The 27,888-nt window shown below is 38.8% G+C and overlaps 1 protein-coding gene across 1 annotated transcript; it reads right to left on the bottom strand.

Annotated features, from left to right (window-relative positions):
* Positions 1-51: 51 nt before the first annotated feature.
* Positions 52-26,611, bottom strand: inpp5f (inositol polyphosphate-5-phosphatase F). The gene is made up of 20 exons (XM_014992300.2): positions 26,008-26,611; positions 21,709-21,789; positions 20,661-20,797; positions 16,170-16,295; positions 15,908-16,093; positions 14,930-14,986; positions 14,650-14,848; positions 12,939-13,118; positions 12,774-12,841; positions 12,156-12,280; positions 11,989-12,066; positions 10,626-10,746; positions 9,025-9,153; positions 8,735-8,852; positions 7,713-7,911; positions 7,070-7,141; positions 6,917-6,990; positions 6,606-6,734; positions 6,377-6,464; positions 52-5,905 (listed from the first exon to the last, which is right to left on the bottom strand). Exons 1-20 carry the CDS (start codon positions 26,102-26,104, stop codon positions 4,777-4,779), a joined length of 3,393 nt encoding a protein of 1,130 aa, XP_014847786.2. The 5' UTR covers positions 26,105-26,611; the 3' UTR covers positions 52-4,776.
* Between the last annotated feature and the right edge of the window lie 1,277 nt (positions 26,612-27,888).

Below are 27,888 nucleotides of genomic sequence, written 5' to 3'. Positions count from 1 at the left end.
TCATTGATGCTTTAAAATTAAACTTATTAAAAATTAGTAGCACACCCACAGTTAAGAATAAATAGGATACTTTAATATACAATACAATTTCAGTACACTGGAAAACAATGACAACAGTCAGTTGGTAGAGGAACGACATGACTACAGATTAGGAGGATGTGCTTAATCGGTGCAAATAAAATGCTTGAACGTGTTTAATTGCACAATTAAGTCATAATGTTGGGTCCTAATTGGAAGAAAAAAAGCACTTGGTGTGAAAATGTAAGAAGATAAATCTCACCCAGCAGATATTTGAAGAAAAACAACTTTTGCATATTAAAAAACAAAACAAAAAACAGCGACACTCTTGTTCATCAGGAATGTTGAGTTTTTCCTGTTCACCGCACGGAAAGCTCGAGAACTGCTCCAGTGTTTACAACGAAGACGTTTAAACCTCAGCGTGAAAACGTTGCACTGCAGGAAATCACCCTGAAGCATTGGCAGCACCACCTACTGTCAGCAGAGCTACGGAGGCCCAACACTGCCACAATTCAAGAAATACGTTCTCAAATATCCACACATGATAGCTTAAACAAAACTTTAACATAACTTTAGTATATAATATTACAAGTATGCTAGATACATACTTGTAATAACATCAAATACACATTTGAATAAACTGAATTATTTCAGTAATTAAGTTTTTCTTGGAACAGTCCATAATGACTTGAAATAATTTCACAAAGCAACTCAGGACTGTAAAATAATTAGATGCCATAATCACTGCATACATTTTAACAATGAATTGAAATTCCATTCATTCATTTTGTTTTCCTTCCACTGAACTTTCTGTCCGTTTGCACACAGCCAGCTTTTTGAAAATTGGATATTTATAAAATTACAAGTAATTTTTTAAAAAATTTATGATAATTTCATTTAAATTATCTCAAGTATAAATGTTTAATGTATATTTTTCTCCTTCCACTGAACTTTCCGGACGTTTGTGAATAGCCAACTTCTTGGAAATTTAAAACTTTTATTTTTCAAGTGTTTGTTTTCTTTAGATTGTCATAATTTTATTTAGATTATCACATGTAAAGATATTTAACGACTTTGTATTGAATTGTGGCAATTCAAAGCAGGCAGGTCTTTAACGGTTTAAACAAGATAAATATACAAGTCTACCCGATTTCAGCTGCTGGTGAGGAAAATGGAGTGAATACGACCTTTGACCTTTTATCGCACACAGCATGATACAGAGAAGGGCCTCTTAAGATCCTTATATTTAACAGCAACAATAAAAACAAATGAATTAAAAAAGCAAAAGTCACTTCTTCAGGTTAAATGCATGTATTAAAAGAAAAATACATGCAAAACAGGAAGTTTAATCCAAATACATCCAGGGATCTACGGCAGCAGCACATGGAGACAACCTACAGTTAGTGTCTACGTTTCCATAAACAGAAAATAGATTAAATAGAGACGGTAACCCTGAACATATTCCCAGCAGTGCTCTAAATGTAACACGAGGAAATAAAAAAAGGTAGATTCTGCATCGAATACCTGAAACACGTAATTCTGCCTCTCGAGTTCCCAGTTAAGGCAAACTTCAGCGTGGGGGAGTGCATAAAGCGTCAGTGCTCACTGTGAATCTGCATATCTGCGTATTATATGCTACACTCCGGCGCCGGTTGGACTGAATCCAAACCCAACCCTCAGAAACGAGCCAAACCTCTGATGGCGAATGCAAAAAGAAAAGCGATTGGGTCAAACACGACTCACTGTACATATGAACAACCAGGATACTCTCACTAGTTCCTACCGTCTAAGTAACTCGACAACACTTATGTTAGCTAATACCTACGTATAGCGTGCTGTCTGGCTAGCTCGGTACATTTATACACAGGAGGGTAGCACGCCGAACGTTACTGTCCTTTGGGATCCACAGATTTGGTTTATTTCTACAAGAAGCTCAGGTCCAGCTTAGCGGTGATCTGCATATATGGGATGAAACGAAGCACATGATTAAATCAGAGCAGGTCAGCTAATGCTAGCCAGCTGTTACCGCTAACATTGCACGCAAGCAGAGTTGGGACGTCATGATCTTCAAGTTTCAGAAAGTAAAAGTTGTACAAGAAAAAAAAACGTAGCAGAACTTGATCAGCGGAGTGGATTACTTCGAAAGCTGAAGTATTTTACGGAGCAGAAAGTAGGTTTGTTTACTACAACGGAGCTTTAAGGCCAGACTAGGAATCTGTATTACTTTTTTAAATCACGAGAATAAAGTCATAAACAAAAAGGTCCTAATAAAAGTCGTAATCACGCAACAAAATTGCTATATTATGAAAATATACAAAAAAAAGTTGCAATGACACCAGAATAAAGGCGTACTAAAACATGAACATAGTCGCAATCAAACAACAAAAAGGTTGGAATACTTTTAAAATAAAGCCGCAATCATACCAGAATAAAGTAACATTGGGAGTACAGAATAAAACAAAAATAACGTAATACAAGAATAGTTGTAATAATAGGAGAATAGTCGTACAGATAATAAAGTTATAATAACAGAACAATAGCCGCAGTCATACAACAAAAAAGACGTAATACTAAAATAAAGCCCCAGTAAAACCAGAATAAAGTAACATTGCAGGAATAAAGTTGAAATAATACAAGGATAAAGTAACAATCATACAAGAAAAAGTTGTAATATTACGAGAATAAAGTTGTAATATCTGCATAAACCAGCAATATTAGCAATAATAATGCAGTAAAATGATGAATGTTCACTTTTTGATAACTTAGCGCTTTTATTTTGCAAATAATGTGACTTTACTCTGATAATATTATGATTTCATTCTAGTGATGAAGAAATAATAATTCTCTGAGTCTGGCCATAACACTCCGTCGTAGTGTATGGAGGTTTAAAAAGGTTTAAGTTTATAAAACAGTAAAATTTCCTCTTATTACAGTTTAAAGTCAGGTGCACACTGACGGACATCTTTCTCTGCAAACATTTTTAAAAAATTTTCAGGCCCCAGCTTTTTTTTTTTTTTTCCCTAAAAGTGTTAACTCAGTTTTTGAAACCAGCCTGAGGTCTACTAACAGGAAGCAGATGAAGTGAAGAACATGAGGTAATGCTAATGCTAACCAGCTAACATTAGCAAGGACAGCAGGGGTGTAATTAGCTTTATGCTTCACTTAAACCGAAACGCTAACAAATTTAAGGTGCTTTAAAACTCTGAACCTCAGAATTCAGTTTTTTTTCTCAGAATTTTTACTTTAATTTTCCAAGATTACAGTCAGAATTTAAACTGTTTTCTGTGGCGCTAATCTTCTGAAAACAGCTGATTTAGTTTGAAATCTGTTTTGAATATTTGTTGTTTTTTTCCTTCAAGGTTATCACGCCTCATACAGACCCATGCCTATTATGGGATGTTTAAGGATTTGGATGGAATGTTTGCTAATCCCAGTTTCCAAACATACAAAAAACCGTAACCTTGTAATTATTCTATTTCTAAATCCAGCTGGTACGCTAATAACATAGCAATCTCCACTGTGAGGCACCAATAAGCCATATAGGAGGACATATATTAATATGTTTCAGTGTGCAAGGTGGCATGGATAAACAAAATCAGTGCTCAAACAACAAAAAAAGTAGGAAATCCGTACTTGTGTGCATGTAAACATGGTCGCTGTCATGATGGGAGGGAGTGGTAAGGCTCATTTAAAGCTGCAGTTTGTAACTTTCATTTTAAAAAAAGTTTTATATAAACTGCCACCATGTTGTGACACTATGAGATAATCTGTGAATAAAAAAAATCAAGCTCCTCTGCCTTCTTCTAGTGCTAACTAGAAATAACCAATCACAGCCAGGAGGCGGGTCTTAGCGCTGTCAATCATTCTACAGCTAGTTCACAACTTAGCCTGCCATGGATGCTAAAGCTAGTTAGCCTGGCCACCGATGATGGTGGACAGATGGTTTTCCTGTAACGGTAAGTTGGTCCTTCAACATTAGCAAATTTAGCAATGCGTTCAAAAGCTTGAGTGACACCGCTAAGCCCCTCCTCCTGGCTCTGATTGGTTGTTTTTGGTTGGGAGCTGTGAATGTCTTCAGACAGCAGGACAGGGAGGAGGTGAATCAATGTTCTCAGATTATCTGTCACAACATGTTGCACTGCAAAAACACAAAATTTTATCCAGTGTTTTTGTTCTAGTTTATAATGTAAATATCCAAGTTCACTTGAAATAAAACAAAACTAACTTACAAGTAACTTTTCAGCAAGATATAAGTACTTGTTTTAACTCAATAATTCCTTAATATCGATGAAAAAGTACCAGCTCCCCTATCAGATTGTTTCATTTTTAGCTGGGAAAAATGTTTTGTTATGAATGAAATCTGCCAGTGGAACTAGAACTCGGTTGCTAGGCGACGGCTGAGTGCTCAGCAGGCGTTGCTAGGAAACGATGGTGAAATAAGAGAAATAATCAGCCTTATTATGAAACTTAAACTTTTTCATTAATATTAAGGATCAAGATCATACTTCTTGCTGAAAAGTTACTTGTAAGTTAGTTTTCTTATTTTCTTATTTATTGTACTAGAAACTAGACCAAAATACTTGGTGAGATTTTGTGTTTTAAACGTTTTTGTAAAAGTTGCATACTGCAGCTTTAAGGGCGAATCTAAGAGCACATTGATTGGCCTAATAATGACTCTGTGCAAGCTTCTGCTGCTGCTACCACACGGGAGGTTTCAAGATGACCAGAAAATCCTGCTACAGGAGGGGAGAAACGGCTCTAGATCTGGATGATCCTGGTCTGGCACTGTGTGAACATTGCCTTCAGATCGCTCTCCTGGGTCTCGCTCACAGAGTCCGGGTCGGGGCTTTTCTGGACCTTCGCCACAGCGTAGTTAAGGCCCTGCGTGAGCCCCGCCTGCGTCAGGTTGGCCACCTGCACCATGGAGCTGCGGATCTTGGCGAACGGCGACACGACGCGGCTGCCGTTGCTGTCGGCGGGCGACGGTCCGAGGCTGCCCTCCATCAGGGAGCTGAGGCTCCGCTGGGAGCCGCCCGATGCCGCCGAGCTGGGCCGCTGGACGGACAGCAGGTTGGAACCGGAGGTAGAGGTCTGGACGTCCAGCTGGGACGGCCGGGGCAGCTGGGCGTCCTGGTTCTGGGTCTGCAGGTTGGACTGCTCAGAGTCTGCGGGGGTTTTCTTCTTCTGCGGCGGCGCGACCCCAGCCGCCGGCAGCTCACCGAACACCTCCACCGGTTTGGTCTGGGCGTCCTGAACGAACTGCTGGCAGTAGGCGTCGATGGGCGTCCCGAAGTCGATCAGCAGTGCTTCTTCCGCCAGCGACGCGGCGCCGGGCGACTTGTCGTTGATGTCAGAGACTCCATCTTGGCAGCCGGTGACGTGTATCACAGACGGAGCGTTGAGTTCGCCGCTGCCGATGGACTGCGAGCGGCTGCCCAGTCGCGCGTTCGACGCCACGATGCCGCAGCTGGGCAGGACGTAGTCCGCCTTGTCGAAGGAGCCGGAGCATGGGTGCTCGGGGTCGGAGTTGTACGAGTCGGAGTCCGAGTCGTTTTCGTAGCGCTCGTTGCCCCGGACGCCGAGCGCGGCGGTGCCAGGGTTTCCGTCCGACGTCTCCAGGCTGCTGTCCGACTTCCACAGGTTGACGTGCATGGTGGGCTTGAGGAAGTTCACCGTCACGTCGGGCTTGGAGAAGTTCCCCAGCTTTCCGAGCGGCTTGAAGGGGCCGATGTTGACGTTGGTCTTGGTCTGCTTCACCTTCTGGTTGAGGGAGGAGAACTTGTTGAGGAGGAAACTTTTCCCCTGAGCGAGTCCAGAACCGCCCGCAGCCTGACCCGCAGGCTTGTTCTGGATCCCCATGATGTCCTCATGGGGTTTACTCTGCCGCCTGCAACACGGACGAAACGCCAAAATCACTGGGCTGAAATGATTAACTGTGATTATTGATAACTGAAGTGGAGACTCTAAAAACCACCACTGGCTTAGAAGAAAACTTATTCACAGCAGTAAATAAACAAAAGCTGGACACGCTGCTCCAGTTTGGTTTACATTTCAAGAAGGAAGTAGTGATCAGTTTCTTCTTCTGAGGTTTTTGTATCGTTTCCTTCAGTGGTTCTAGGTGCAGCGCCCCCACAGGTGGGGAGGGGAACAGGTTTTTTAAAGGCTTTGGTACAATATGAAAGTGAACCACGGCAGCTGGAAATGTAACAAATGTTGCAACTTTGGTCCCTAATAGAACCAAATCTACTGGACTATCAGCTGAGAAAACAGCTGATAAACTTCACAATACAGTGAAGTTTGTGTTTGTAAACAATGCGACAGAACTGGTTTGAATACTTTTGCACTACTTCATACTCGCCTCTCCAGCTTCTTCTCGACGACGAGCAGGTCCAGCCCGGAGGCCTGCTTCGTTATGCGGAGCATCTCAGCGATGCACTGCAGCGTATCTGAAAAATGTCGCAACGGAAGTCGTCACTTCATGCTTAACGCCTCAGAACTCAGGTGTCAAAGTCAGGAAATGAGGACGTTTACGGTCCTGAATCAGTCCAAAATGAAACCAGAGAAGATCTTCTTCTCTGCCTCCTTACCTTTCCCGTCGTCGTCCGGGTTGCGCGTCGCCGCCCTCAGAGTGTGGAAGTAGCCACTGGTTTCCTGACTCCTATAGTGCAAACGCATGCAGCAGAACTTCGGCTTCCCGAACAGAGTGGGCTCCGGACCTGCACAAACCCAATCACATCCATTTTTTTCTGTTCTTTTTAATAATCTGCTGTCACTGCATGAATCACATTCAGTGAGGATGTTGCTAAAAGGTTACTGAGAAGCTGTAAGCACACTTTCAGGAAGTGTTGGGTGACTCAGTGAATGCGAACGGACTTCTCCTTTGACTTTAACTTCTCACCAATTTCAATCTTTTCCAAGCCCTCCAAGTCGAGACGCTGGTACTGGTTGACTTTATCCGCCTCGTCGTCGTAGCTGCACCAGAAAACAAAGCGAAGCATTAGTCAGCCGCCGCAGCGCACACAGCGGACGGTGAGGTTTGGATCCGACTCACTAAGCGATGTAGTAGGCTTTATCCGACAGCAGCAGCAGAACATCCACATCTTTGTTGGTCGCATCAATGAGGCTGCAGGAAAAAATGAAAACACTGACTGAGCAACACATCAGATTATACCTGGTTCTGAACTGGTTCTGTTCATATGAGTGAGTTTATCGTACGACTTGATTCCTGTAATATTAGTTTAGTTTATTTAAAAAAAGGTAAACATTAATAAAAGATGCTTTGCACCAGATTCAGCTGAATTCAGCTTATTAAGCTGCTCTCATAATAAAAGTTTATTATGGAAACTTTGTTTTCATGCAATTTTTATGTCTTTATTTTTGAATGATTAATAATTTATTCTTGTATTATTATTATTATTATGGACTTTATTTTTGAATCATTACAACTTTGTTTTCGCAATATTATGATTTTACCCTCTAAATATTTCAGCTTTATTCTCTTAATTTTTCTTTTCTTACTCTGTGATACAAATCTGACACAAAACTCCCTGATAAGAAGAAATTTCCTCCTTCAGTTGCAACGTTGATAGCTTTTGACTGATTACTGATGTATGAATAAAGATGTAAATTAGCTCCTTCTTGTTTGGTTTATGGACGGATGAATCTGGAGTCCAGCGGGAGAGCAGACTCCTCACCTCATGTCGCAGTTGATGAGCGCCCAGCCTCCGTGAAACGTCTCGTCGTCCAGCAGCAGCAGCTGCATGTAGGTCTGCAGCAGCAGCCCCACCTGCTCCTGCGCTCCTCTTTGGCTCTCCTTCTCCTTCTCCTCGTGCTCCTTCTCCTTGCTGAAGATGGAGTACAGGTCCTCCGTCACGGGCAAACCCATCATCAGATCTGCAAGGAGCCGCAGATTCACCAAAAAGATGGTTTCCGTCACATCCGATCAAACATATTCTGCAAATCTTTAAATGATATCGACATGGGATTTTCTGATGGATTTAATTTTTATGCGATTTAATTTATATTCAATCACACATTAATGATGCAGATAAAAACCACTGACAGAACTATGAAATTAATCAAATTCACAACTTCCTCCTGGTTCACATCTAGACGAGAAATCAGACCTAAAATATTCAACCCCGCCCGGACCGAGTCCATTAAATCTGACCCAACCCGACTGATTAACTTTAGAGGCTCGAGTCTTAACCCGACGTATTTTAATGAAGATTTTACTGCTTTGTTTTTAGAGAACCGTTTGAATAAGCAGCCAATCTTCTCCCAGCTTCCTTTGACATCTTCCAGCTCCGTTTGGACTCAGGATGAGTCAAGAGCAAAACTTCTGGGATGATAGAAAGGATTGAATCTCTGCAGCTCCAGCAGCGCAAGGCGGAGCCGCTTCTTACAGTCTAATTAACTCATTGCTTTCTATTTTTAGCAAGGTAGACTGTCGACTCTTCCATTTAAACAATAAATAAACACAACATAGGGTTTTCTTTAGCTTCATCTATTCTGGATGAACTGTAGGATTGTTAAACTTCAGCCAAAGTTTAGATTGGGCTGTCGATATGGGAGGTGATTTAGTTACCTCCGCGATCTACTCTGTGCGTAAAGTTAATATTGTTGGGCACGTCTGCGCCACGTAATCTGTCAAAATGACAGGTTTCAGATTTTTCCGTCAAATTAAAATATGAAAATATGCTGTGAGCTCCCGCACCGATGACTGCTTGTCTGTAAGCGTCTCTGAAGCGGTTGAGATAGTAGCGGTTGGCAGAGTTCACGCCGTCCTTCATCACGCCGGCCAGCTTCCTCTCCCCCGTCCTCGTGAAGTCTCCCTAAAGCAGAGCAAACAGCGCGTCATTAAAACTTCAACCGCATTTCATTTGCACTCTTAGAACTGCACAGCCTGTGACAACAACAGTGACATAACCTTTTCTCAGTCGGGTCGCTGGTGTGAAGGCAGAACTGGCTGCTAAACAAAGCTAGCTAAGTTGGAAGCGGTGCTACCTTGAGGGCGGCTGTTCCTGCGTACTGCTTGCTGATGGTGTCGCCGTTGTTGGCCCACATGACCTGATAAATCCGGTAGCATTTCAGAGGCAGCGGCTGCTCCGGAGGCATCACACCCAGCTTCTTCAGCTGCACAGAAGAAAACACGTCAAAACCAACTTTAAAGCTGCAGAACGTAACTTTATGAATTTATTTTATTTTTTTTTAGATATTTGTTGAAACTGTTTTTATGAGACAAACTGTGAAAACAGAAAATCAAGCTCCTCTGCCTTTTCCCAGTGCGATATTCTTCTTCCCGATAGGCTAGTTTAGCTAGTTAGTAAGTAAGGCTACCGATGACGATCATATAGTTTTTCTGTCATGGTGAGTTGTTTCTTCACCATTAATACATCTAACAGCGAGTGCACAAGGGTGATTGACAGCGCTAGTCTAGTTTCTAGTGCAAATATCTTCATTCACTTCAAATAAGACAAAACTAACTGATAAGTAATTTCTCAACAAGACATAGCAGTTTTTAAGTAAATAATTCTTATATTGAGGGGAAAATGCCTCGTTAAAAGTGAAATAATCTGTCAGTGGAACTGGAATTTGGTTGCTGGGCGACGGGAATGATGATGTAACGTCTCACTATCGTAGCCAATCAGAACAAGAAGCTCGTTCTTTGCCTTTTTTAACTAAGACATAGTCTCAGTATAGGACACAGTGGTAGTGGTGATAGTTGGCCATGGAAGAAGGTTGAATTTGTTTTATTTATGCCTGAACCTCTTAATTTGTCTCTGTTTGCAGGTGTAACGTTTGTGAAAAATATTCTCTATATATTTGTTAAAACTGTCAGATATTTTTATAAAAAATACCACAGATTCACAGTATTTGAAGAAAATAAGTTTAAAGCAACAATATAACGACAAACACAGATTTACTAACTTTTATGGCAGTTCTTATGTTGTTGCTAAGCAGAATATAATTTTGATTCTCTGCTACGAATCAAATCTTTTTAGCCACGTGTCTCTGTCCTCAGGTCTATTTTTTATCTAACCCACATCCGTCTCCTTGGTCTCATTTTCTGCATACTGGGTTGTGTTCAGTGCTGTGCAGATGGCCCCCAGATGCATATTTAGACCAAACTTCTCTGCTACTCTTCATTAAAGAGAGCGTTTCCCCTCCTTTCTTAAAAAGTAAAAGAACAGAAACTCTTCTCAAACCGCAGCCCCAAAGTTTCCCTCTTCACTTCCCCCACGTCAGTCGGTCAACAAAAAGGGTTTGTCATTTTTTTTGCTGTTAAAATCAGTGATTTTGTTCTTCGGAAACATTTGCAAGGAATTTTGCAATGATTCTCATTGCAAATCACTCCATATTTTTGTTTTTCCAACAGAACATAATTCTAATCAGAAAATGTTGTTCGTCTAAACAAGGGAAATATATTCAGCCTATTTTCAGCCAGCTGACTGATATCGAGCAGTTTCAGGTGATATTTGTGGTATTTTATAGGCCTGGAAAAAACTCAACTCACTTCCTCTGCTATCAGAGTAAAATAGCTATAGTTCAAAACTCAATAGGTGTTTTGGTGCTAGACGATGATGAAATATGTAATAAACTCGTACCTGCTGCTCCATCACAACTCGAGCGATGGCAGCTTGGACCACGTTGGTCCGGTCCAGACAGTCCATACAGTTGACCCGGAAGATCCCGTCCTGCTTGCAGATGACGCCAGCTTGGTCCACCCTGACAGACGGAGTCAATTAACCGCATTCAGGAAACACAAATTCAATCTGACATTAATGAAAATGAGAAAAATGTATGAAGAAATACTGATGGTGCCACTTGGAGGTCCAACATGAATTAACTTTGCTTGTTTGGTCAGGTCCAAAAAAGAAATAAAATAATAATAACATGGACAATCCAAGAACAAATTAAGATTAATGTTGTTCTTTTGAGCCCCAAAGTATTATGGAACAACTTTCCTAAAAATCTAACCCATTAAAAGGTCAAGACTTTTATTTTATAAATCATCTGGAAGGCCCATTAAAACCTATTTTTCAGGAATTATTCAGTTTCCCTAATTAAAAAGCTGCACTTTGAAAAGTGATCATCATCCCTTTTCCTTCACTGCTTCTGCTTCCATTATTCTTTTGGAACATCATTTTTCAGCAAGATAACTTTGAAACACTGAAGATTTTATTTTGAAAGACAAGGTTTATCACCAATGTAAATATATAAGACTGTGTCTCTTAATTTGAGGATTTTCTATTATCTTTATTTTAAAAACAATAAATAAATCAATCTTTCCTATAAACCAATTAGGAATCTGAATCCTTCCTTTACTCCTTATGAAAGTTTCAGAGTCTTATTTTGAAGGGTATTTGTAAACTTTACAGAGAAACTTCTGTAATGTAAGGGTTGCCATGGCGATTCCCCAAGAGGCCAGGACTTTACAGTAATAAGGGCTGAAAATGCGGCCCTGGTTCAAAAGCAGAACAAGGTATTGGAAAACCTTTTGGACCAGAAGTGAGAGCAAAGTCTGCTGCCCGTTTGAAGAGATTTTCAACTTCTTACATTAATTCTTGAGTTTAACACGACAATGTAAAGATGCTTTTTACATCCAGACAAATAACATTAAAGTCTATGAGCAGGATTCTGTTTGGAGGGATTTAACGGTAATTTCTACAACAATAACACACACATCATCTGAAAGTAGACTAATTTTACCACAAATATACCAAAAATGAATCATGTTAGTTTCAATATGTGGTCGTGATGGTGAGTTAAACACATTTTTATTTTGTTATTTTTAGGTCAAATCAGGAGTTTCTGTCTACTCTGTAAACTGTAAAAAGCAAAACATTAAATTGTTCCCTATTAATTTAAATGGAGATGAACCAAACATTAAAATAGTTAATATTAATAAACCGTCTATGCTTCAGTGTTCATGGTAACAGCATTGTTTTGGACAGAGGCACTGCTTACCATGCCCACTTCATGTCAGTGATGATGTCAAAAATGGCATCTGTCAGTATCTGCACGTTTTCGAACTTCATTCCACGACTGAGAAACAGGAAGTAAGAAGCACAAAGAGGAAGTGAAGCTAGTGTAGTAAAACGTACAAAGCCCAGTCAGCGCAGCGTTTTCCCTACCAGTGCTCGTGGAAGTCGAAGGAAACGTAAGTGAGGTTTGGGTTGTTGTACAGCAGGACCTGCTTCAGATACGCGTCCCCGATTATCTTCTCCCGGCCGTTCTGATCCACCAAGTTAATTATCACCTGCAATAAATAACGAAGCAACGTGTGATTTAAAGAAAACAACTACAGGGTGGTGGATGTGTTTGCTCCATACGGATTTCTTCTCTTTTTCACTCTTTAGTCAAGTTTCTGATAAAGGTAAATGTAAAAAAAAATCATAGCATAACCTAAATAAATACAAAAATCAGTAAAATTGTGGTTTGTCACCTGAGTTTTACTTTTAGGAGTGGTACCAATATGTTAAAAAAAGACAAATATCAACATAGATGCCAATATATTAAACATCCTTCAGTAAGAAACTAGAAAACACTTAAATAGAACCAGTTTGACTACATGAAGTAGGCCCAAAATTATCTCAATATGCCACACATCAAGAAATTCAAGATTGGAAGCAACAAAATAAATCTTCTGGAAAAGGTTCAACATTTAAATCCACAGATGGAGAAAAGAGTTACATTCACATGAGAAACCACAGAAAACCCTCAAACGTCTCAGCGTTGTGACTCAAACTGACCTGCTTCGTGTAAAGCTCCAGCTGCTTCTCAAAGTGAGCAGCAAAGTAAGGCATCGTCTCATTCTCCCCTGAAACACAAAGAGGAGGCGTCACATTTTATGAACACGTTTTCGTAACCCCTAAATGTGAACGTCTCCCCAGTTCAGATAACCCAGCTCCTCTGACCTTTCTCGATGCGTGGCCGGGGGTTGTAGCGATACCCGGCCTGGCTCCAGAAGACGGGCACCGACCCCCGCGTCTGGACGAAGGACAGCGTGTGGCTGTGGACGTGGATCAGCTGCTCCGTCTCCACGTAGTTCGCCACATGGCCGTCTGTGTCCACACCTCTGCGTTTGTACCGCATCCCTTTAAAATAAGAACAGTTCTCATCTTCATCACACATTCATCACAGTTCAGGAACAGCACCCTCTAGAATCACTTTCACGCCTGGTAGAAATGTCTAAAACCGTTAAATATGTTTCCTTGAGCAGGTTAGGATAGGTCTATGGGCTACATAAAACACGTTCTTTACTTTTTTTGTACAAAATCATTCTTAGACAATCAGATTTTAGTCTGCTCAGTTTCAGAATGAGCTGTTTTAGGGATTCTTGTAAATGTTTTCTGGATGGTAAGGCAACAACAAAACTCTTGTCTTTTCCAGCAGCCATTGTACAGCCCATACAGCAGTAAAACCAGTTGAACAAAGGTGTCGGAACTCTGCTGGGGTTGCTAGGTAACGGGCGGAACTCTGCTGGGATTGCTAGGTAACGGGCGGAACTCTGCTGGGGTTGCTAGGTAACGGGCGGTACTCTGCTGGGATTGCTAGGTAACGGGCGGAACTCTGCTGGGGTTGCTAGGTAACGGGCGGAACTCTGCTGGGGTTGCTAGGTAACGGGCGGAACTCTGCTGGGGTTGCTAGGTAACGGGCGGAACTCTGCTGGGGTTGCTAGGCAACAGGCTGGGCTTCACCGATTTGTGACATTACATTCAGAAGGTTTTAGAAACGGCTCATTTTACCAAAAAACAAAACTTATTGCCAAAATAACAGATGGGTGTGTTTTTAGAAGCAGTTGAGACCCAAATGAAAGTACAAAAAAATTGCAAAATGTGAATTTATCATGATAGGTCCACTTTAAAATGAATTTATCTTGCATTATACAAGCGTACTCTTATAATGTTAAGCAACATTTTAACTAAAAGAGTTTAGTCTTCTGCTGCAGCATTTCACAAGAAAGATAGAGATCTGTGACCGTTCCTCTTTGCACAGTCTCGCCAGGTCGGATTCATGACCTCTTCACTTCAGCTCAAGAGGTTTACAACAGAGCTTAGATCTGAGGACTGAGTTGGGCGTGGATTAATCCTGATTTTGTGTCTAATCAACCCTTTCTGTGCTGATTTGGAAATATGTTTTTGATCATTGTCCGGTTGTAAGACCAGCCTTCCAGTTTTCTTTATATTTAAAATGTTTGAGATCCAGAAGAAAGAGAAGTCGGCCCACAGCATCACTGAACCTTCACCAACCTTAGCAATGGGACGATATGTTTTTTAACATTCCCATTTTGAATCAAGGCTCTTTAAAAAAAAAAAAAAAAAAAAAAAAAAACGAACAAAAGTTATGGATTTTTAATCAAACACTTTGATCCAATATTTAAAAAGTCTGCTTCAGTTAAATCTGTTTCCTAAGAATTACTATGTCAATAAATGTGGCACAAATGATTTTATTTAGTCTTTTCATGTTGCTGGATTATTACCCCACACCGAAAGAATGTAATTGGATTATATTGGATTATTATTATTTTTTTTAATATATGAACTTAAACTGCTGCAACAAAAAGAATCAGCCAACAGATTGCGCTAACTCAGTGCTCTCCAGGTAGGACTTGGTGTGAACGCCTACCTGCGCGGTGCCGACTTCGTCTGGAGATCAGCGCCACGGTGAAGCGAGGGTGAATGTCATCGACACAGATAATCTCCTTGGGCGGCGTCTCTGGGCTGCTGTGCTCCTCATCTGACGTCTCGTTGTAGTTCACCACCAGCTCCTCCACCTGGACGAAGCCTTGTATGATCGGAATAACCCACAAGTCAACCTCTGGGACCTGGATAGAAATGAACGGTTAATGCTCAAAAACATTCATTTAGTAGAATCACAATCATAAACAGAAACTTTTATTTCTTACCTGCAGATTGATAAGGTCCTGGATCATGTGTTTGTTCCAGAAGAAACGGTCGTCCACCTTAAAAAAAAGAGACAGTCAGTCAAAATGAAAATAGATTTAAACAAATTAATAAGGCAGAGTTTTAATTAATTACATATATTTTTATGCAATTAATCTCTCCTTCTTTGTTTAAGCATACAAAAATCCTAAGCCGGAACCTTTGTGCTGTGTTTCCAGTAGGTCCGTAAATCTGACGCACAAGCAACATCCGTTACAATAATGGACAACAAAGCTGCATCCCCCACACAAATTAAAGGTTGGATTTTCTACATTTTTCAAATATTTATGTGATTTTAGAGTTAAAAACTGCCCAATCATGCAATGATCAAAAAGATTAACTAAGTTTAAGACTTTTTGGAAATCTTTATCAAGGCTGTCAAAGCGTTGCAAATTTTTTAATAACTGGTTTTTGATATAAATGCAATTTAATGCAATTACCTCTATTAAATTTTTTCATTGTCGCAACTGACGATTATTTTAGTAATCGATGATACTGGTTTTAGAAAATGGGACATTCTACAGATTATTATTTAACCACTTAAGTCTTTTTTAATACAAAATTAGAAATACATTAAACGATGCAAGCAAACAATAATAAATAATAAGATAAACATATTGCCTAAAATGCTACAACAGCATTCCTTTGGTAAATCTGAACCAGGTGAAGCTAAAACTGCCACTTGAGAAGTTTTGGCTAAAACATTTTTACAGCACAAAGGCTTTTTTGTTCATCTGAAATGTAAAATATTTATATTGTTGTACAGTTTTGGGGTCATTACCGCTCTGAATAAGTTTTTTTTCACCAAATGGCCTTTTTTTTGAGTCTGTATTCTCCTGTTAACGATTAATCAATTACTAAATTAGTCAACGATTAATCGTTTCAGCCCTAAAATTTCAGTAGAGTCCCACCGCCAGAGATCAGTGAGGTCTCTCTCCCACCTGCTTCCACAGAGGTAAGCTGGACTTATCCGAGTCTCCCTGCCGCTGCACACTGTTGGTCAGGTCGTAGGTCATGCTGTAGTAGAACGAGTCTGAGTCCATGAATACTTTGTAGAGCTCGTCCAGCAGCCGCCGCTCCAGGCGCTCCTTCTCTTTGTTTTCCTTCACCTGGAACGCAGGGGAGTACTGCAGAGAGGAAGCAGCATGAGACGCCTCAAAGGTCAGAATAAGGAAGGCAAAAGGTCAGTCTGAACAGAAATACCTTCTTCTTGATGGGAACAGACACGTTGGACTTGATCTGACTCAGAGTTTTCATCAGCTTTGATTCATCTGGAGACTGGGCCGGTTTCTCCGATTTGTCGATTCCAAAATGATGCTTCTTGCAAAGCTGCGAGGAATTAATTAAAACACTTATTTTCACATGAGAAACACGAAAACAAACGACCAGCTCAGGAGATCTGGTAGCATCTCTGCAAACAGGAGCTAAAGGGGAAAGAGTTGCCATTACTCACTAAAGTAGGAAGTTTTTCTCGTTTAGTCACGTTAAAACCATACGCGTCAGTAAATGTTACGTTTCAGCTTTATCTAACTGGAGCATGTTCTTAGACATGTTAATTGAGGAAGAACATAATCAGGACATCTCGATGCGTTCTCAACAATCTACCACACTGCAAAAACACAAAACTTAAGCATCACTGGTCTACTTTCTAGTGAAAATATCTTAGTGCACTTAAAATAACTTTTCAGCAAGACATAGCAACTTGTTTTAGGTCAATAATTCCTTAATTTAATTAAAAATTATTAGTTCCACTGGCAGATTATTTCAGTTATAATATGGGGAAAATATCTTGTTAAAAGTGAAATAAGAGAAACTATTTCATCAATACTATTGTTTACTTATTGTTTACTTAAAACAAGCTGCTATATATTACTGAAAAGTTATTTAAGAGTTAGTTTTGTCTTTTTTCAACTGTACCAAGTTATTTTCACTGGAAACTAGACCAAAAATACTTGGTAAGAGTTTGTGTTTTTGCAGTGCACTCCTCATAAAGGTCAGATTTATAGAAAGAACAACTAATTATTGTGCTGCAGGGCACCCAACTGTGCTAAACATCCAACCACAGTGCTGAGGTCTGAGGTTTCATGAATTGAGTTTAAAGGCCTGTAATGGCAGGATTGTAAATTAAAATCCTTTCTCCATGTTCAGATGGTGAACTGAACAGACAATGTGAGATGTTAAAAGCTTGGGATGTTGTTTTATAACCTAACTCTGCTTTAAATTTCTCCAAAACACAAAAAACAAATGCAACAGAAAAAAAAAATGCTAAAAATAAAAACTGCTGCAGTCTCAGAAAATAGAGGCAAAATCACTCAATTAGCAAAACAAATGCAAATGAAAAATGGGAAAATGTAGGAAATGGCAAAAACAGCAGCAAGAATGAAACTCCAAACAAAATGAAAGTCCTCCAAACCACTAGAGGGAGTCCAGAAGAAAGCTGAAGGAAGAAAAGTTGCATTTTATTTCATGTCTTTCACAATATGGGCTCTTTGCACCTCACCTTCCGCGTTCGGGGTAAAGCGGCTCTATTGTTTCCGATCCAATACAAATATCATTTACATTAGGTGCTTGCAGTGCTTGGCCAAGGTTTGTACATCGATCCGAAGCCCCAACAAGTCAGCTGAAGAAAGGTTTTAAGATGTTCGCCTCGTTATACATTCACTGACACGAAGGTGAGTTTTACTTAAACTTTGTGGCTAACATTAACGTTAGCTTATGCTAGTAGGCAATATTCTCGGACATTGTTCTTGTAAAATGTGCTATTTAAGTATCTAAACATTCTAACGGACAATGTTTTTATCTAATTTTCAAGTATATTATGTGTGTTTATTGTCGTTAGTGTCACAGACTAACGGGTTCGGTTACGGTTCGGACTTTTTACTTCCGAAGCCTGACGAAGCACAACAAGCCTCATAGCTTAACAGTAACGCAGCTCTGGTGTCAGAGATCTGGTTCAGCTGTTCAGGTTCAAAGTTGCTGCTTTTAGAAAAATATGACCGTGTTGCTTCATGTCTCCGTGTTATTTCGTTTTATTACCTTTGCATGTTTCTTGTTCAGAGCTCAGATAGGACGGTGTTTACAGCAGGATGTACAGGCGGATCAGTTGCTCGGCTTCTGGCTCTGGTCTGCTCTCGTTCCCATAAACTCTTTCAGGCTGAATATAGAAGTGATTCCATGGAAATAACTCAGGGAGGCTCCTTTATTTACCATCCGTATCCCCGGTAGTTTTAGGCTGATCCGGAGTGAAGTGAAGGCTGCAAACTTTGCTGTGCGGCGTTAGCTGGTAGCGACAGATATTTACAAGCCATCTTCTTAATTCGGGAACGCTTGGAAATTGACGAAAACTTAAAAGCCCATTATATTAGGAAGACAACAATGTTAATAGTATTGTTTTTTTGCATCTGAAATACGACTTAGTCTTTTCTACCAGTCATGGTAACTCAAAGCGGAAAAAAGTGAGCCGCATTAGCTCCTGGAGATGTGACGTCAACGCCTTAGGTGCAAAGAGCCCATTATAGAACAGCAGCATCTTTACATAGGTAATACTAACTGCTCCAGACTCCCCCTAGTGGCCTGGAGGACTTCCATTTTGTAGAGGGAGTTTCATATTTGCTGTTGTTGCAGTTGGCAGAATTTTCCCCTTTTGCTTCATTTCCTGTGGTTGCAGCATTTTTCATTTGCATTTTTTGACAATTGCAAGTATTTTTTTTTTCTGGAACAGCGCCTCCTACAGGATATTAGGAGATTCTTTCTTTTGCGTAAATTAGTAAAAATTACACCCTGCTCTATTTTGTATGCAGTTGACAAATATCAATTTAAAACTGCAGATATGTAAACTTTTAAAGATCCTCAGTGAAAACATGCATCTACAGTCTTTGGTGCAGAAACTGGTTGAAAATCGATCCATTAACTGCCTGTTCATGTTTGTTTGCTAAAGGTGGAGATGGGACTGTGCATGAAAACTGATCTTTATTAAACATTCAGACTACCAAGATGAAAAAGACACAATCAAACCTGACGTTAGTGCCCTGTAACTCAAAAAAACTCCAAATAGTTTGGATGCATTTTTTCTTTCTGACATAAAGTTTTTATTTATGTCTTAGAAGGAATGGAAAACCAATGATTGACCTGTTTTACTTCTGTATTTTGCACATAAATTTGTGGTGCATTTGTATTCTAAAGAAAAGGATATAAAACTTCAGAAATGTCAGTAGTGAGATATTAAAATATGTACAAAAACATTAGAACAGAAGGACTTTCAGGATTCAAGATGCCGCATGAACCGACTACAGCATTACTGTGAGAGAGTGCAAAACTACTGCGTAGGAGCGCAATAGTTTGGCGAGAGAATTAAATACTTTTAATGACAAAGAAGAAAAGTTCCACCATTACCACTAGGGGGCTCCATATTTAGCTTCTATTTTCCGTGATTGCAGCATTTTTTTTTGTTTGCTGCTCTTTTCTTATGCAGTTACATTTTTGTGTTTTGTAGTTTTAATCACTCCTGTGTTTGCGGCTCGTTTCATGGTTTTCTACTTGTTTGCGCCTCTCTGTCACTGCTTTATTTTGAAAATCCTGCATCAGTTTTGTTATACGTCCTGATTGCGCTCCACCTTGTGTTGGTCGAGTTCATAAAAATCACGGTACAGTTCACTGAAGTCTTTGGTTGCAACGTGACAAAATGTGAAAAGTTTAATGGGTAAAAATAGTTTTACAAGCTATTGCTCTGGTTCCAATTTAACATGCGTCAAACTCGAGGACCGGGGGGCGAAACTGGCACGCCACAGCTTTTTATGAGGCCCTCTAGACGCCAAATTACAGCAGTAAGTCCCTCCAATATTTCGGAAAATCAACAGATCTCCACATTTTTTTGTGATTTTACTGCAAATTTTTATTTACAAAATGGTCAAAAAATTGTAATTTAGCATTGTTTAAACCAACTAGAGTTGGTTTAAAACAACATGATTGATTACCAAATTGGTTTTCTACCTGTCAGTAAATATATTTACATGAAAAACGAATGTAAGGAACCGTTGTAGACCAACATAAGTTGACTTAAGCCAGCTTATGTTGGTTTAAATCAACTTAAATTATTGATACGACAAGTAACAAAAAGTCACATTTAACATCATATATTAGCACAAAAATATAATAAAAATTCCTTGCAAATATTTCTAAATTAGCACCATAATTGTAATTTTGATTGCAAAAAAATGCAAAAACATTCATAAAATCTTGGAGGGACTGATCAGTGTGAAAAGATGTTCAATGTGATATAATTTAAAGAGGCAGTTATTCATTAATATTTTTGACAGTTTTATGAACGTAGATGAGTTTGACACGCTGATCTACAGGATTCCTACGTGAAAAAGACGACAGACGTCACTTCCACTCTGCTGTGCAGGATCTAACTACGGCTCTAAAAGCTTCTGCTCTACTCGCCTCCTCCGTTTGTTACTCACTTGAAAATATTCAGTCTCACCATCCAAGAAGCCTCCCTGAAAAACTGAAATCTTAGCACCGTTCAGCATATTTGTTGTCATTTTTTGAATGTCATTTCAGGTGTAGAACTATATTTTTAGCAACCCAGAGCCAATTTCCCACCACTTCCAGCTCCAGGGATGAATCATGCTCTGACTCATATTCGATATTCTGAGGAGAAATCTGGGATTTCCACATGAGTGTGTGATTTACCTCCAGCTCCAGCTCCTGAGGCTCCTCGTCAGAAAGGGGGATGACAGCGATTTTGGTGATCTTGTAAACCTTGTGGTCGCCAGGTAACTGACCCACCAGCGCTTTCTGGCGGATTAATACGAGACCGAGAGGAAGGTCTGCAGAGAAAAACCAAAGGGAACTGGGTCAACTGGTGCAGAACCGCTAAGGTGTGAAGACGCTAGCCACAGCTTCTATTAACAGAGACGCATCTGGTAAAAATCTATTTACATCTCACTGATTTGTCTATATGAAGAACTTTTAACACATATTAAAGATGAAGAATAAAACCTTAAAATAAAACCGTCTCAATCTGCAGAAACACTTAAACACTGACAAAAATAATCCCACTTCAGTTGATTTAGATCAGTGATTTTCTGCAGCTTGTATTTTGCTTATTTTACTTTAAAAAGCAGGTAATCAAAATGGGAAAGAAAAGATAATAGATTAATCACAATTAATTGTTTCAGCCCTACATATCGCCACTGCAAAATTGATCAACATGGTGGCATTTTTTCCTCATATTGGAAAGTCAGAGCAACAATTAAAACCTTTAAGACAACTGGAACTAAAACAAAGATGAACCAAGAGATAATTAGGTTTTTTGGATCCTGTGTATTTCTTTGTTTTGTTGACTGACTGTTTTACCACAGGTTTTTTTTCTCCCACACTGAATAAATCTACTCAAATTAAAGGTTGGATTTTTCTACATTTTTCAAAAATGTATGTAATTTTAGAGTTCAAAACTGCCCAATTATGCAGTGATCAAAAAGATGAATTAAGTTTAAGGCTTTTTGGAAACCGTTACCAAGGGTGTCAATAAGACAAGATGAACAGAGTCTTCACCCATGCTGAGGCCTGCATAAACAGAGCCCAGATTGCTCATCTTTGCACAGCAACACATTTTTTCACACCTCTACTCATGACAAACATGACGAATACTGACGACACGACTGTCCTGAACTCACATGCAAAATACGGGCCAGTGACAAACCAAAACCAGCTGAAATGGTTTTCATCCCCCACCTACCAGTGTGCAGCTGGATCTTTCCGATGACTCCCTCCACCAGGCCCATGCAGACCGGGTTCCAGGCCAGCAGCAGGTCTGTGGCTGAAATCACCACAGAAAGCATCAGTCAGTAAATGACCAACACAGAAACATGTTTCTGGAGGAGGAATGAGACCAACAGCTATTCTGATGACTACTCAAGGAATCTGATAATTAATCAGTTATTTTGAATAACAATTGATTGTTGTGATGATTACTCAATTATTCTGACTATTAATAAATTATTCTGACCATCTGTAGCAATTCTTTAGCATTTGCAGCTAGAACATATTTCTCGCCCTTTATATTTGACATCCATACCTCGCACAGCTGATCGGTTGGTTATTTTGGGGGATTAATCGATTAATAATTGGGCAAAAATTGCTTGATAAGAGATTTTTTTAAGCTAAACCTATGCCACGAGTTCTTAGTCGAACATATTTGAAGATATTCTTTGTATTTTAAATGCAAAATGTATGTTTTGTAACCTTAATTCCTGCTTTGAATATTTTGTTCTTTAATCAGTAAATGGCCTTAGTTTAGTTGCCGATTATTTCAATAATCAATTAATCAAGATTAATCACAGTTAATCGTGATTAATCCGATTAATCATTTCAATCCTATTCTGGAGACGAGTGAGCGTGAGAACCTGTCGTTCCACCAACAGATGAAGAGTTGCTTAAACACAAAAGGGATTAAATGAGTCGCTGTTGTGTGACTTGTTTAAAATTATGGGAATGAACAGAAACAGGAAGAGTTAGTCGACATATTTCAGAAGCTAGCAAGTTCTGACACATGATGTTGGAAAACAAGCTTTAAACTAAAAGTAAAACTGTAATTTACTGTAATAAAGTAGCCTTTCTTGTTTTAAGTGTGGAGACAGTTTATAGTGAGAAAACAAACTGGAACCACATTAGTAATGGAGTCTGGATTAGCATGAAGAAACTGGCAAAAGATGGAGGGTGTGGCTACGGGTGGAGAACATCAGCCTCACACAATAACTCTTCCTGTTCCAACTAAATGTGCAGACAAGGAGAAAGGAACAAAAATACAAAAAGTCCTCCCGGAAAGCTGACCATCATGGAAGCCCTTTCTCCGTTTGTGCAGAGCAAAGCGGAGTGGAAACTCAGCGAGGAGTGGAAACCCTTTTTCCAATTAAATAATGAAACAGCGGTGCAACCAAAGCCCCGTTCAGGCCGGCTGCACAGCTGACACAACGGGATAATGTGCTGGGCCTTCTGGGGACTTCAGTGAAAATATTTTCTTTTGCTTGAGCAGAACTGAATTTATAACTCCCATAAAGACACAGCAGCAAAAGTGCCACAACTTGATTTCTTATTGAAATAAAACTGGGAAAAATATATTTACTGAACAAAATATAAATGTTTTCATAAGTGTGCAAATAATTAGAGGCATTTATATGTGTATTTTGAGCTTTACAGTATTATTTGGTAAAACTAAATATTAATAAATACCTCCATATTTAAGGGTTTCAATAATTGAAGCTGTGAACAAAAAGAGCCACAAAGTCGACAATAAATAAATCACTCAATAATTTTTCTTTATTTTAAAAATAAAATTGGTAACACTTTATTTGAAGGGGGTGAATAAGACTGTCATGACACTGTCATAAACATGACATAACACCTGTCATGAACATGAATAAGCCTTCATGAATATTTATGACTGTTGTCATAAAGCGTCATTCGGTAAATTATGACACTTTTAATACAAAGTTGACATTATTCAAAATGTCTTTGTTATGACAACTTGACATTAACCAAGAAATCATTACTGTTTAAACTTTACCTTTAATAACATAAAGTTACCTAATTTTTAAAGTGCAATCAGTAATACTTTTATAACAAATTTATATCAGTAATGATTTCTTGGTTAATGTCAAGTTGTCATAACAAAGACATTTTGAATAATGTCAACTTTGTATTAAAAGTGTCATAATTTACCGAATGATGCTTTATGACAACAGTCATAAATATTCATGAAGGCTTATTCATGTTCATGACAGGTGTTATGTCATGTTTATGACAGTGTCATGACAGTCTTATTCACCCCCCTTCAAATAAAGTATTACCATAAAATTTATTTAAATAAAATTGATTAAATAAATTCAAATTATTTTTCAGACAAAATATGTCTGAAAAACGCATCATGATACAAGCATATCAATAATTCTTGATTTGTTTTAGAGATTTGAAATTACCTTCCCTGTTTTATCCAGTTTTCACTCTACATTATTTTTATTTTTATTTTTAAGCAGTTATGAGAAATGGTGGCAGTTACTCAACAGGTTGTTGCTAGGTAACCAAAGAGTGAGTGAGTTGCTAGGTAACCAAAGAGTGAGTTAGTTAGTTGATTCCACCAGAAGCTAAAGTCGTTTCCTCAGTTTTGGTTTCATCATAACACAAGATTTGTCTCTGAAAATTAAGATCTTTGTCTCCGAGTATATTTGCAAACTAAAACCTAGCTTTAATGTTGATATCAGAGTAATGGCTTCTTCCTCTCTGAGCGCCCTTTCAGGACAGTAAAACAGTTTTACTATAAATATTGATATTTTGTAACTAAAATATAATCACCTCTGGTGCACAACTGGACTTTTGTACTCATCTTCATCACCTAATTTGTATTTTTTTGATGATATTGCACAAGGAAGCAGAGAGTTTGAGGTGTTGCCTTAAAATACATCCACATGTGTACCAATGTTTACCTCAAATGTTGGAAATTTGAATAATAATCCATGATACCATCATCTGGGTTGAGGCCTGTCATGAAAACTAATTTTACTGGATGATAAATTGCCCAATAAATTATTGCGATAATAAACAATAACATTGTTGTATTGCAACCATTTTCACATAATATATTGTTTATAGAATAATAATGCAACTTCACTCTGTCAAAAATAAACTTTAATTTTGCAAAGAACACTTAACACTAGAATGGGGAGATATTTTAAATATCCAAATAAAACACAGCTAAAATTTACAATAAAGTCTATGTAAAATATATACATTAATCATCAGAATGGAAATAATTAAGCTCATTTAAATCTATAATGTGATTGATTATTGCTTATTGGGACAAGCTTATCTGGGCTATTTTAAAAGCACAGTAATCTTAGTGTAACTACTGAATTTAAATAAAGTATATTTTAAAAAGTCTTGGCAATCTTAACTCTACTAAATTAGAAATTAATTTCTCAATTTCAGACAGCAAGGAGGAAAAAAAAGTAATTGGTTTGTCATGTAAGTTCAATAAAACAGCTGTAGAAAAAGATATTGTACTGAATAATACCTGAAACTTGTAATTTAGAGGGTAAGAAAACAAAGACAGAATTTAAAAGTAAATATTTGCAACTTTTTAATAAAGAAACCCACTTAAGTAGAAATCTAAGGTGAATAAAGAACCCAAAAACTGTACTCAACACTGTATTTGTACTCAAGTAAAAGTAAAAAAATATTTGGTAAAAAGGCAACTCAAATACTATATGAGAGTATTTATCGTATCATTTATCATGCTAAATTTCTTATAAGATAATTATGATTTATTGATAATTACTAATTAATGCCGTTTAAACCCCCCTAAAACTGTCTGTATTGTTGGGATTGTTAAACTATTTTCTACAGTTTTTTTCCCAATGGTAGTATGAATGAAAATCAATTAATTTTAAAATATCATGAGTTGCAGTTAATGTAGGTTAATGAGAGTTGCCCTAAAGAAATGAATTACAAATGGGAACGTTTACTGTCTGATTGCTGTGCCATGCAGTCACAGCCAAAACAGTAGTAATAAATACTTCTTATCGTGACTTTTATCGCTATCACAACAGAGCCACAGAATATCGCGATAAAACTTAAGTCCATATCGCTCACCTTTACGTGGACGCGTGTTCTTATTTACTGCTGTACATTCCTGCGTGGTGTTTAGTTTAGATTAAGCGGTCAAATTCAAGCCTCGCTCTGCAACCTGAGAAGCCGGCTGACAACTTTGAAGTCAGTTTGGGGTGTTGGCACTCCCTGAATAACAGCCAAGCGATGATTTACAATAGAAGCGCGTCCAAAAACAGACAATAAAAAGAATAAAAACGGCGTGTTTTTAATTCTATTTGACCCACATCAGTCAGTTTGATCATATTTACTGATGACGATCAGGTTTCAGAGCGGATGCCAGAGGAATTAGGAGAGAATGAGGGGTGGATTTGTGATTAAAAAGTCATCAGTAATGTAAATGAAACCGTTTCCAGCAGCTGTCATTGGTACCTACCAGGTCTGACAGCCATGCTCCCGTCCTTCCTGCTGCACCACAGCGCCTGGTCCCCGCTCTGAAGAATGTAATCGTCTTTAGCCTGAAACAGCTCCATGTTCTTCCCTCCTCTCACGCAAACCCCGCTACGTCTAAGCGCGTCTCCGGGACCCGGTGCGGTTCTTCCTCGGCTCGGAGGTTAACACCGGAGTTAGCCTAGCCGCGGTTAGCTCGGCTTTTTTTTTTCTTTTTTTTTTTTATTCCTCCACCGCTAGAGAGAGATGGTGGCTAGCTGCGTCCACGGCTAAGAGCAGCTGTATCCGAGTGGGATTTGGTTATTCCGCCTCTACATGCTGATATTCAAAGTTCCTGTGGACAGGAGGAGAGGAGGCAACCTTCCCACAGTCATACCGGGGGGTAGATACTCATCACCGAGTGGGGAAACTGTGTCGCCGTTCAGGACGTAACCGACGTTTCCTGCTCCAAACAACACCACGTGACCTGACGTCATCACCGCTGCACAGGTACAGCAGGAAGCAGATGCTTGTTGCCTCTCGTTGATTTTTCTACTTACACCTGGAACAAATGGCAATGTACCAGTGCCATTTTAGATAGAAAAAAGAAGTACATTTCTGCCAGTAAAACAAAATATTTTTTTTTTAGATTAACAAGGAAATTTATGAGATTAAAGTTAAATATTTGCTAGAAAAAAAATAACATTTTGAGATTAATCTCAAAATTTTCCAGAAAAAACCCCCAGACATTTCTTAGATTGAAAAGTCGGTCGAAAATTTGCCAAAAGAAAAAAAAATCCAAAATTTTGAGATAAAAACTTTTGAGATTAATCTAAAAAAAATTTCAGGAAAAACTTGGAAATTTTTGAATTTGAAAAGTCAAAATTTCCTAGAAAAAATCTGAAATTTTGAGCTCACTCTCAGAAATTTTGAAAAAACTTCTTGTCTGATTTTATCTGACCCTCATATTTTCTTTTTCTGACCCTCACATTTTCTTTTTGAAGATTACCAGCTTTCCTCTCTATCGCCTCCAAACAAGGCGTACTTGTTGAATATTTTTATAGTTTTGTTACTGGGCGAGGGTCAGAGAATATTCTCAGTCATGACTCGAGTGCTCCTTAGGGAAAAGCAGCTGACCTAACAGAGACATAAGTCTTGCTCTTGAAAACTCTTCATGTGATAAATGTGCTCTGCTTCAGGCAAACAATCATGCATGTTGCTATGATGTGTAACCATGGCAACATGGTACTGTTTTTACAGCTATTAACAGCTGATTAGCACCTCTGTAGCTCAAATAGCACCTTTTTAAGGACAATATCCCCTACTCCAACATCTCTCTAGCCAGACAACCTGATGGAAAACCACAAAACAGCTGAAACACTAAGTTCCTTTAAAGCAAGGCTAAAACCCACCTGTTTAGAGTTCCTTTCAACCCATAATAACTTGAATATCGATTTGCGTTATTGATTTTGATGATGGCACTAGTCAAAGTGATTTGATTTCAAAATGATTTGATTTTTTAAGACTTTTTACTTTTTTGTTTTTATAAGGCACATTGAACTACCTTGTTGCCAAAATGTCCTATACAAATAATCTTGATTGATTGAGAGAGATTTAAAGAGAAGCAAAAGCAAATGAGGTGGGTTAGCAGTCCTTGCAAACAACTGGTCTTGTCATCCAAGACGTTACTATCATCTCTGCCACCTTGTATATAATGATAGTCACTAGTCTGTAATAACACAGCAACATTCTTCAGTCAGAGGCAGATTCAGATTTGTTGTAAGACTGACTGCTACTGGAGAGCCTTCCATTTCATTTCCCTTTGGGATAAATAAAGTACTTTTAAATTGAGTTGAATTGATTTGCTCAGTCCAAACAAGCAAATCAA

The sequence above is a fragment of the Poecilia mexicana genome, unplaced genomic scaffold (genome assembly GCF_051168715.1).
Source record: "Poecilia mexicana isolate PSO_F unplaced genomic scaffold, ASM5116871v1 scaffold_15, whole genome shotgun sequence".
Taxonomy (NCBI): domain Eukaryota; kingdom Metazoa; phylum Chordata; class Actinopteri; order Cyprinodontiformes; family Poeciliidae; genus Poecilia; species Poecilia mexicana.
The sequence above is the reverse complement of the archived record's forward strand: the minus strand, read 5'-3'. Positions and strand labels throughout refer to the sequence as shown.

Bases quoted from the DNA above. Each gene is read 5' to 3' on its own strand.
- inpp5f (XM_014992300.2), bottom strand. From the start codon at position 26,104: ATGGAGCTGTTTCAGGCTAAAGACGATTACATTCTTCAGAGCGGGGAC. The intron at 12,067-12,155 runs GTAGGGAAAACG...CCTGTTTCTCAG, and splicing joins TTCGACTTCCACGAGCACTG to TCGTGGAATGAAGTTCGAAA. The intron at 5,906-6,376 runs GCGAGTATGAAG...TCCGTGTTGCAG, and splicing joins GTCGAGAAGAAGCTGGAGAG to GCGGCAGAGTAAACCCCATG.